Source organism: Saccopteryx bilineata, chromosome 10 (assembly GCF_036850765.1).
Source record: "Saccopteryx bilineata isolate mSacBil1 chromosome 10, mSacBil1_pri_phased_curated, whole genome shotgun sequence".
In the NCBI taxonomy this organism is placed as follows: Eukaryota; Metazoa; Chordata; class Mammalia; order Chiroptera; family Emballonuridae; genus Saccopteryx; species Saccopteryx bilineata.
This window is the reverse complement of record NC_089499.1, coordinates 23,050,497-23,062,511: the sequence shown is the minus strand read 5'-3', so window position 1 is coordinate 23,062,511 and position 12,015 is coordinate 23,050,497. Positions and strand designations below refer to the sequence as shown.

Below are 12,015 nucleotides of genomic sequence, written 5' to 3'. Positions count from 1 at the left end.
ATGTTACTGCTTTCTTGAACTCATGGTATCCTATATGCCCAGAATTAAAGCAACGCAGAATAGCTTTTTTTAAAAAGATAAAGAAAATGAAAAATCATGTAGGAAAGAAACATCATTGATTACCCACATGACAGTTCTTTCTAAGCCAAGCAAGTTAAAAGAAGGACAAGAATATGAAATGGAATTCTATGAGTTAATAAGCCATATTGAAATATTTTAAAACCATGTGATGGGCCTGACCTGTGGTGGCGCAGTGGATAAAGCGTCGACCTAGAAATGCTGAGGTCGCCGGTTCGAAACTCTGGGCTTGCCTGGTCAAGGCACATATGGGAGTTGATGCTTCCAGCTCCTCCCCCCTTCTCTCTCTCTGTCTCTCTCCCCCCCCTCTCCTCTCTAAAATGAATAAATTAAAAAAAAGATTTTAAAAAAACTAATAAAGTAATAAAACCGTGTGATGGGATCCCAAAAGCTATGTCCTGGGACGCAGGGCGGGACCTGGTTGTGGAGCCCGTGCCCGGGAGCCACGCGCTTACCTGAACCACCTGCTGGGCGTTGGTGTCGTTGAGCACAAGTTCAGTGAGGGCAGCACAGGAGGCTGGAAGGAAACCACACATGGTCATGTTGTCATTGCTGTGACTGCAGTGTCACACGGTTATATCAGTACTCTAACTCCAGGGAGCTCTGTTAGTAGTCACTGTCCAAAAAACACTAATTTTCCTCTGTTAGGATCCGGGAGAAGGGAAACTGACTTTTGATGGCTTCTAACTCTCATCTTCATAGGATGTGAGTACAGGCACACCCACAGAGGCCCTTCTCGGAGCACATACTATATACCAGGAGGCAGAGACTGCGCCTGCCTGGTCCATGGTAATCCCCAGTGTCCAGCATGCGCCTGCCACGTAGCAAGTGCTCAATAAATACAGCTCCAGTGGTTGACCAAGTGAGTATTTTAAATATATTAACCAAACTGACCTTATAATCAGAGTATGCACTATGATGACCAGTTTTACTGAGGAGAAAACCAAGGTTCCGTAAGATTATTAGCCTCGGCTACAGAATTAATAAGTGGGAGGGGCCAGGAGTCAGGTCAGCCAGGCACAGGCCCCACACCTTGAGCACTGCCCTGAGCACCAGGAGCTCTTTACCGCCACCGTGTGGCCTCTGGTGGCATTCTGTACTGAGCTGCTTCTTGTCCAGCCAGAGGCGTGCTGGATCCGACAGCGCAGAGCATCTCTGAGGATAACGCGTTCTGTACTGAGCTGCTTCCTGTCCAGCCAGAGGCGTGCTGGATCCGACAGCGCAGAGCATCTCTGAGGATAACGTTCTGTACTGAGCTGCTTCCTGTCCAGCCAGAGGCGTGCTGGATCCAACAGCGCAGAGCATCTCTGAGGATAACGTTCTGTACTGAGCTGCTTCCTGTCCAGCCAGAGGCGTGCTGGATCCGACAGCGCAGAGCATCTCTGAGGATAACGCCGTTCTGCTGAGCGCCCCCCTGGTCCTGCACGGTGCTGCACACCGCTGTCCTCATGTAGTCCTTGCCCTGTGACGCTGATACCATGGTCACCACCACCACTTCATATAAGCTAAACTGAGGCCGGGAGAGGTTAAGAAATTGATCCAAGACCACATGGCCAACAAAGTGGGTGCAGCTGAAATGCAGACCCTACTCCTAACACCTTTTTTTTGTGATAGAGACAGAGAGAGGAACAGATAGGGACAGGCAGATAGGAAAGGAGAGAGAGAAGAAGCATCAATTCCTCATTGTAGTACCCTAGTTGTTCATTGATTGCTTTCTCATATGTGCCTTGTCAGGGGGCCTACAGCAGACTAAGTGACCCCTTGCTCAAGTCAATGACCTTGGGCTCAAGCTGGTGAGCCTTGCTCAAACCAGATGAGCCTGCACTCAAGCCAGTAACCTCAGGGCTTTGAACCTGAGTCCTCTGCATCCCAGTGCAATGCTCTATCCACTGCGCCACCACCTGGTCAGATTGTTTTTAATTTTTTAAAGAGTTTTATTGAGGTAAAAAAATGAACTGTGTGAAGTAGACATATCTTAAGTGTATAGCTTGATGGGACATTACAGATCTATACACCCTGTAACCACTGCCACTCCAATGACTACATAGGACATTTCCAGCCCTTCCCAGGAAATAATGTCTCATCCCACACGTGGGTAGCCACCCTCCTGACCTCGATCGCCATCAGTCTCGTCCACTCTGGTGAGAGGCCTAGAAATTCCAGGAACTCTGATTTCTGCTGGATGAGACTTCCTGGGAGCTTCAAACAGGAAATCCTCAGCGAGGCGTCATACTGAGACCGAGACTGAGACCCTCCAGGGTACACCAGAATGACAGAGGTGTGCCCAGCAGGGGGTCCTGCTCCCCTGACCGCAGACGCCTGTGAAGGCAGGCGCAGCTCCATCCTCCAGGAGGAGAGAGAAGGAAGCAAAGGATGCGGCCCCTCTCCTACCCACTTTGTCCCTGCCCTGCCATGGCTGCTTCTCCCTTCTGAGGACCTGCCAGCCCACGGGTGCCTCTCTGTCCCTCCTGTGGGCCATGGCAGGGCACCCAGCTTGGTCAGCAGCACCTTCGCCCCACTACCCAAAGGCCAGCTGCCCTCATGCAGGGCACAGGCTACACCACTGTTCAAGGTTGTCCAAACTGCGTGCATACGCCCCTGCTCCTGCTGTGTGCAAAGCCCCCCGGGCCAGCATCTCTGTGTTCTCTGCAGGAGCTCACGTGGTGTGAGGGAGGCATGCGTGTTGTCGAGTCTCCCTTCAGGAGGGGTGCCTTTAGATCCAGAAGATAGTAAAAACTATGACTCTGGTCACAGACCAAGCCGCGCTCCCTAATCCCGCAACCAGTGATGGAGCTAATGTCCTGCTCTCTTTACGTCTGACTTCTGTGTTGGCTCCTTGAGGTGTTCAGAACGTGGAAGGGAGAGGAAAGAAAGTACGTGGTATCATTAACCTGCAGGTCCGCCACTGGTAACAACCAGTTTCAGGCACCCACACGGATTTAATTTCACTTTTTTTTTTTAAACTTATAAATCATGCCTATTTAATATTAGCATCCTAAGTTTATCAAAGAGAACAATAAGATAATATAATACTAAGCAGTATCAAATAGTAAAACCTAATAATATGATAGAAATACCTGCTTGAAGAGAGAAAGTATTTTCCTGTATCTCCCGGGGGCTTAACTCCTCTGATAGGTGGAACTGCTGGAGTCGGCCTGCTGCATTTGCGCTGGACAGGCTTCCGATGGAAGAGCGGTCAGAAACGAAACTCCTGTCTCTGAAAAAGAAAGTGAATGCACAGACTGATTTATCAGCTTTCCTTTGTGGTCAGTGCTTTCTGAATCCTGTTTAAGAAATCTTTGAAGAGAAAGAGAGGAAGGAGGGAGGGAGGGAGGGAGGGAGGGAGGGAGGGAGGGAGGGAGGGAGGGAGGGAGGGAGGGAGGGAAAGAAATCTTTGCCTCCCCCAGGTCATTAAGTTCTCTGCTGTGTTATCTTTATTGTTTCACCTTCAATCCACCTAGAATTTTTTGTATTCATTGTGAGGTAGTCGTCATTTCTTTCTTGCTTTCTACCTTTCTATTCTTTTCTTTTCTTTTCCTCTCCTTTCCTTTCCTTCTTTCTCTTTCTTTCTCTTAAAATATGATTACTGAATTGACTCAGCACTATTTGCTGAAAAGACTGTCCCTTCCCACTGTCCCACACGGCCACCTTTGTTTCTGAACTCTATTCTGCTGCAATCGATTCACCTCAATACATCCGAGTCTTCATTTTGCCTTCTTTTTTCCATGAAATTCTAATCGTTGATTATTTTAGGAAAGTTCTCTTCTATTATATCTTTAATTATTTATTCCTTTTGTTTTATTCTCTAATTCAGGGATGTCAACAATTCCCATGTTGAAATCCCATGTTGAAATGTGCTGACCGAATCTCTCATATTCTAATTTCTCTTATTCCTGTCCTTCTCCTCTACATTATGTATAATTTTTTCCAAGCTTGCCCTTCTTTTTCCTAATTCCAGTTTCTAGTGAATTTATCAGTTCTGTGTATGTTAGTCTTTATCTCCTTTCCTTTTTATTTTCCTCTCGTCTCATCTTTAATCTCATTTCATAAATTTCATGTTCTTTTTAACATGTGTGATAAAATAAAGCACTTGATTTTCTAATGCAACATCTTCCACAAATAGATTTTTGTCTTTTATCTGCTTTGTTCCTTTTTGTTTTATGTATAGACCATATTGTTTTCACTTACTTATTTTTTATGCAGCAGCTCTACCTAAATTTCTGTGTCTAAACATAATGTGGATATAGAGTCTCCATTATCTGGGCCAGCTGGTGTCCTTATTGCACTGAGCATGGGGGAGGGTAACGGATCTGGGTCTAGAGATAGTCATCATCAGTGACCTTATCTGTCAACCTAATTATGTCAAAACTTGAATTTAGGGATCATTTCACATTATCAAGAGCATACAGGCCTTTAAGAATCACCTTTGAGTTTGGGACTGCAGGTGAATGAGCATGAATAAGCTTCTTAAAAACTGCCCTGACAACAACACCTATTCACACTCAAGCCAACAGACAACCTGGCAACCTCCACCCCACGAACCAGCTCCAGGCAGCTCAGGGGAAGGCATGGAAGAATATTGTTTATCCAGCTGGGGTAGTAAATTCTCCCAGATCACTGAGATATATTTAATAGAATAAGTGTTGACATCTGTTATCTTCCCAGAAGAGTTTTTTTTAACACTATACTATAGAAATGGACTGGGAAAATGCCTCAGCAATGTGAAAGAAGTCTTTTATATCAAGGACACTTATGGCTTGAGACAAAGAGGAAAAGTGATTCTTTGAATTAAACTCAATCCCGTGTGGTAAAAAAAAAAAAAAGGTCGATTTTTGTCTTTGAAGTATTGCTTAACTATTGTATAATTTAATTTAATCATCAAGAAAATAACTCTCCAACTGGGTAATGCACAGCTTTTGTAATAAACATATTGACAAGTAACAATAACCATCGCCACTATCAACATCGCCATCATCATCCTACAAACTCAAGCAAAAACAAGACTTTTTCAAACATAATTGGTTTGACCAAGAGGCTGGCTTGTGAGGCCACAGAACTAACAAAAGATTTCTAATTTATACTTTAAAGTATTTTAGACTTTTATGTTATACTCAGAAAAGCAAGCAGATTGTCAGAAGTCTGTAATATCTTTCTTTTGTTCTGGGAATGACAGAAATTGCTAACAGAGCGATGGGTCCTATCTCTACAGTCTGTCCTTACATTTTGGAATGTTCCCTCAGGGAAAAAATGAAGTTGATAACACAATTCCACAATATCCCTGGAGGCATAACATACACAAAGTCTGAATAATATTGATTTGATGATATCTAGGCATTCTAAAATTGATAAGTCACTCTGCTTTTATTAGCATGAGCTATATGTATGTGCCACAGATCCCAAATATAAGCCCTTTCCGGCAGATATATTCCTTTGCAACTTTGATTCATCACCCACAGGACTGAATGCTGCTTTGTAATAGCCTTAGGTAATAGAAACTTCCCACTGATGGTACCGAAAGGTGTTGTTATTCAATATTTCAATATATCTACTACATAGTTATGATAGTTATTGCAACATCGAGAGAATTTCAATTTGAATTATTTTAACAAACTCATACTCATGGCTTTTAATGCCATTGGAATTCTACTTTTAAAAGAGACAATGAGGAGTTAACCCACCTTAGGGCACCGCAGTGAAGATTAGAGAGAAAAGAAGAGCAGCTGGACCCAGATCAGAAACATGGCAATCATTTGATTCACAACGTTTTCTCATATTTTAACTAAGGATTCTACATCTGTTTCTTAAATGTAGGCTTTGCTTTCTCTTTACAGATAAATGACATATGTCCGCACACAGGCGTTTTAGTAAAATAGCAGTCATTATTGTACTTGTTGGGATTATAGCAGGCACATACTGATGCAAGAAAAAGGTGGCAAGACAAATGCTTTCAAATTGCAGTTACGGGGATTCCATTCAACCCACATGTGCGTGCAGACAGCCAGACTCCTACGTGCCTGGCACTGTGCTGGAGGCTGGTGATGTAAAGATAAAACACATCGGGGCTTCAAGGAGCTTCAAAGGTGAAAGGCACCGACATGGATGTTTGCAGCAAGTATAAACCATTCTGCCAAAGATGACTGATAAGGACCAGGAGGGAGCGAGCTGAGCATGTAGCCAACCTGCCATCGCATGGCAGAGTCCCCAGCCTCCAGTGACCGGGGCACAGTGGGTCGACGCCCACCCTCACTCACCCTCGCAGAATATGAAGAAGCTGCTTGATGCCTCCCCAGACGCGGATTTCCACGCTGGTCTCAGGGTCCTCACAAATCTGCACTAGGATCCAGACGACACTCCAGAGCAGCTTCAGGTGGTCGGAGTGCAGCAGGCTGAGGAGGATGGGGACCCCCTCGTAGAGCTTCACCTGCTCTTTGACCTGGGGCTCGGCACAGAGGAGGCGCAGCAGCTCCGCAGTCAGTCTGCGCAGGCGCGGGAGGGCGAGGATGGGAATGGCAGCACCAGTGCGTTACTGTCTCCACACTTAGACTAGAGCTGTCACTACTTAATGAGCGATACCGCGAACATTTTCTAAGTCACAGGTCAACACCCATTTTCCGTGAAGGCCTGGACCACAGCCAAATGTTTTCGGCTTTGCTGGCATCCAGGCTCTGTCACAACGACCCTGTCGTGCCAGCATGTGCAAAGCCGCCATGGACAGCGCATGAAAACAAGTGGACATGGCTGTGTCTCAACAAATCTTTATTTACAAACACAGGCTGGGAGCCAAATCTAGCCTCCAGGTCACAGCTTGCTGAGTGCTGTCCTATGTCATATTCTCATTGTATCCCCTCGGTCTGGCCAGAACCTAATGACCAACAAATAGGAGTCAAGTACATACAATGGGACCTGAATTGTGCTCCAGACAAAAGAAATATACTGCTCACAAAAATTAGGGGATATTTCAAAACGAATATGAAGCTATTGAATATCTCCTAATTTTTGTGAGCAGAATATAAAAGCTTTATCCTAATTTTCAGAGACTCATTATTTGGTTACAAAACAAGACATTAATACAAAATGACAAAAACACTAGAATGCAGGACTATTAAATGCAGAGTGTTCCGTGAATATCTGGAGAGTAACAAAAGTAACAATGGCCTAAGACATAAGGTTCAGCTGAGTCCTGAAATGTGATGATAATGAACATTTCAGAGCACCACTCTTAAACCTTCCAGTCTCACACTTTACACACTCTCCCTGGATGGTACCATCCATGCCCATGGCCTCCAACACTCCCCCCCCCCAGCCCCGCACTGTGCATTCCGCCATAAGTTCTAGCCACACAGCTGTTCCACAGGAACTCACCTCACTGTGTCTAAACTCAAAGACATTATCCTCCTCACCAAATCGGCTCTTCCTCTTATATCCCTGATCTTATTCATGACACCACAGCCTTTTCCGTTTCCCAAGCCAGAAGAGTAGGAATCATCCAAGACTCTTCTACCCTTTCCCAGCCAGTCAAGGGCCTTCAGTGCCCCTATTTCCTGAGCAACTGCTGGGGTCAATTCTCTTGTAAGTTGTGCAGCTGGCTACTCCCACTGTTCCTCCCATTCAGGTGATACTCGATTATGCTCAAGGTAGGAGCCACTCTGGTCCTCTACCTCTCCAACATTCTCAATTCCATAGAGCTTCGGAATTTCTTTCCCCTGAGCCAATTTTCTATAGCTCTTCTCCCTCCCAAACTTTTGTGCTGTGACATTCAGAATATAAACACTATTAGGTAAACACTATTCTGTGACATTCAGAATATAAACACTATTAGGTAAACACTATTCTTCACCTTCTCAAACTTTCTACACAACACATTCCTTCCTTGTTCTAAGTGGATCTCGTTGTGTGGCCGTATTCCCCACCCCACGGCCCCCACACACTGCTAGCTGAGGGATCTTCCCCTAAATAAACCTGATCAGGCTTCAAATCTTTCGCTGAGTCCCTCTAATGTCCATGATAAAAAAATATATTCTTCATTTAGCACAAAGAGCCCATCGTGACCTGATTAATGGTGTCTTACTGCCTCAGCCATAAAATACGGAAATTAATAGGGTCACAGTGCAGATCAAATGAGTAACACACAGAAGTGCTTAGAGCAGGGCCTGACCAAAATTAGCTGTGTTTTTAATGTATCATTAACTGTCTAGTCTAGCTCTCTGCCACCGTCCCTGCTGCACTCTTGGCTCCAGCTGTGCCCCACCGTGCAAGAACCTCACACATACCACTTCATGTGGGAGCATATCCTGTTTTCTCTTGCTCTCTCCCTATGCCTAGATAACATCTCTTTCCCTCAGGAAACGTGGCGTGTCCCCTCAGAGGTTCTGCTCCATGCTCCAGAGCAGGGGTAGTCAAACTTTTTATAAAAACCGCCCACTTTTGCAGTGCTGGTCAACCTAGTCCCTACCGCCCACTAGTGGGCGTTCCAGTTTTCATGGTGGGCCAATCTTGTCGCCGTTTAGTTGCTCTGCTACTGCCCACCATGAAAGCTGAACCGCCCACTAGTGGGCAGTAGGGACCAGGTTGACCAGCACTGCAAAAGTGGGCGGTTTTTATAAAAAGTTTGACTACTCCTTCTCCAGAGCATCCTGTGTGCCCACTGACCACACCGCTCACTGTGCTATGATGAAACCGTGATTTGTGTCTGTCCCCCTCTCATGCTACACACTCATATCCTATTTAGCTTGGGCTTGACATATTTGTGCAGAAGCTGCTTATTGGGTGAATGAGTTCAGAGAGCTATGTCTATAAGTCTGGTTTGTAAAAGAATATTAAAATGGCTTTAAAGAAGGATGCACTGTCAGAGTTTCGTTACTTGGCTTTCTGTTACAGGGGATCCTCAGGTTACGATAGTCTCAACATACGACATTTCGGGTTTATGATGCTTACTCTCATAAAAACAAAAAAATTGAGACATTAGCATCGTACTTTTTTTACACTCATTTTTTGTCAATTTTTCTGTTTCTACAGTATAGTATATTTATGTCCTTTTCCTTTTACTGTGGCTTAGGAGTGTTTTTATGTTCTAGATCACGATTTTACAACTGTGTTAGGATAGATAAGTGACTTAGGCTAGGGTGTGTTTCAACTTATACCAAAATTCAGGTTACGTCACTGTTGTAGGAACAGAACTGTGCCGTAAGCTTAGGACCACTGTATTTATACTGCTCACAAAAATTAGGGGATATTTTATCACTTCATATTCATTTTGAAATATCCCTAATTTTTGTGAGCAGTGTATTTTGCCTCTCTAGAAAACTTCTGAGTGTTCACTCATTGGATCTGTACAATGACCCTATTAATTTCTATATTTATTCAACGAAATAGCAAATGATGTTGGCTGCAATTCTAAAAGCAAACTAATAACTATCTCTATACTGTAATTCTTTAGAGCAATATGCAGTTCAATAGAAAATGATTTCATTTTGCTCTAGTTTCTGTTTTAAATTATAAAAACTGGAGGTCATGAAAAAGTCTGTACTCATCTTAATTTATTTGACTGGCCTTAAACAAAATAGATTTTAGCAATTAATCATTTTTCAACACACAATCTGAAATTAATAAAAATAGAGCTACAGCAGAGTTTCTTTCCTTAAAGGGACAAGATGAAAATAAATGCAATAAACAACAATATTAAAGATGTGATCATAAATTTATGCCATTTGATCCTATGCCCAGAGCTAGAAGTAATGCAGAACCAAAGAAAAATAAATCAATATGCCACTTTGCTCTACTTTCCTTATATAAACTGAAATAAAGAATAGATGCCAAGTTGACTCATGATATTTAGTTAACAGTGTAAATAACATGACCTAATAAGAAAATAATCAAATAATAATGATCATCATTGTAATCAAATGTAAGACATTGTCTTTATCCCTGTTAGCAGTCCCACCTTTTAGAAAGTAAGTCATATTCATGCAAAATCATCAGCAGGTTTTCTACGACATTTAGTTCACTTATCTTCTCCCTACAGTCTGGGCTACAAATAAAAACTATTAGTAATATTAAAAACATAGTTTACCATATTCACATATTTAATATCCTAGCTTCCGGATTATCTCAGGAGAAACAAAATGCAAATTCCAACATTCAATAGACATGATATGTCGTAGATTGGTTTAATAACAGTATGATGATAATATGATTCCCTTTCTGCAAAAAGAATCATGCTGTTCATCAAAAAAAGTAATGATCAGCATATTCACAAGAGCTAAGATATGAAAATGAGCTATATGCCTTTGACAGATGAGTGGATAAAGCAAATGTAATATATACCACTGATTATTATTAAGCCATTAGAAAAATAGAAAGGATAAACTTGGAGGGCATGACATTAAGTGAAACCAGCCAGACAGAGAAAGGCAAATACTGTATGGTATCACTTAAATGTGGAATCTAAAAACAACAATGAAACAAAACAAAACAAAACTGATTACATAGAAACAGAGAATAAAATGGTGGGTGGTTGCCAGGGTCTGGAAAGGGGGGGAAATGGGAAGATATAGGTTAAAGTAAAGGTATAAACCTGCAGTTATAAGAAGAATAAATACTAAGAATCTAATGTGACTACAGTTATTAATATGGTATTGTACACTTGAAAGTTTCCAAGACCAGATCTGTGTTCTTCATCACACAGACACATACACTGTTAACTATGTGGGGTGATGGATGTATTAATTACTTTGATCTTGGTAATAATTCCAGAATGTATATCAAATCATTATGTTGTACACTTTAAATACATATAATTATATTTGTCAATTACTTTCTATAAAGGTGTAGAAAAACTCAAAAATAAAAACCAATGATCCACTTATTGGCATAAAATATATTGAAAGCTCTTCTATTTAAACTAATCATGACATCTGTAAGAGAACAGGTCTCTAGATTTCCTTAAGGGTGAAGACATTTGAAAATGTTTTATATGTTAAAATAAATACACAGGGAAAAATGAAAAAAGAAGGTCAGGGACATTTAATTATCAAAGAAATATTGGGGTAATTTGGAAGGTGAAGTAACTGAGGGTTGGATGGAAAACTAGGTTTTCTTTTCTGATCAGAAAAGAAAAAGGAAGATTTTAAATTGGGATTTGCCATTCCAACAACTTAAACTTTAAAAGGATGATTTTCCAGTCAGGATTCTCTTCAATATAAGTCACTCTTATTCTTCCAAGTAGGTAACAATGTAAGTAAAGAAACTAATCTAGACCCTGGCCAGGGAGTTCAGTTGGTTAGAGCACTGTCCAGATACACCAAGGTTGCTGGTTCAATCCCCACTCAGGGCACACACAAGAATCAACCAATGAATACATAAATAAGTAAAAAAACAAATCAATGTTTCTCTCCCCCTCTCCTTTTCTCTCTCTCTCCCTTTTACCTCTCTTTCTAAAAATCAATAAAAAAACTTTAAAAAGAAATTAATTTACTTTGTATCTCTGCCTCCTAAATTGCTTCAGCAGCAGAACTAGAAAGTTATTGAAACACACTTACCTTTCCGCTAAACTAGCCAGAGCAAGAAGGGCGCCCAACAGAACATTGGTATCTCGGGCACCCAGTAAATTTACTAATGTCTGAAAAAAACGAAGGAAAAGAAAGTTTAATTACATAAGTATCACAAGCTTCTTGAACAGTACAATGTTTCTTTGAAAAGATCATAGTTGTTTAATATCAAAAGGAGTTCTGTTAAACACTTGCGAGATCCAGTTCTTTATAAAGGACAGATATCAATCCTCTCCTTACACTAGTGCCTTGTAGCCACTCCCTGCCCAGGACAGAGAGTGAAAGGAATGACATGGCCAGCCTGGCCCTCACACTTCCGTCTAGTTCCATGCACTCCGGAGGTCAGCTCTGCCTCTTCTGACCCCTCTACAAGGAGAAGTGGGAAGACTAG

The 12,015-nt window shown here is 42.2% G+C and overlaps 1 protein-coding gene across 4 annotated transcripts in view; it reads right to left on the bottom strand.

The window, feature by feature from the left end:
* NEK10 (NIMA related kinase 10) overlaps nt 1–12,015 on the bottom strand; it is a 194,938-nt gene that overhangs the window by 126,082 nt on the left and 56,841 nt on the right. For all 4 annotated transcript variants that reach the window (XM_066244946.1, XM_066244943.1, XM_066244944.1 and 1 more), the window contains exons 10-14: nt 11,616–11,695; nt 10,019–10,105; nt 6,330–6,554; nt 3,156–3,295; nt 534–595 (exon numbers count right to left, since the gene is read on the bottom strand). In XM_066244946.1, coding sequence (XP_066101043.1) covers nt 534–595; nt 3,156–3,295; nt 6,330–6,554; nt 10,019–10,105; nt 11,616–11,695 — 594 coding nt within the window. The remainder of the gene's footprint in view (nt 1–533; nt 596–3,155; nt 3,296–6,329; nt 6,555–10,018; nt 10,106–11,615; nt 11,696–12,015) is intronic.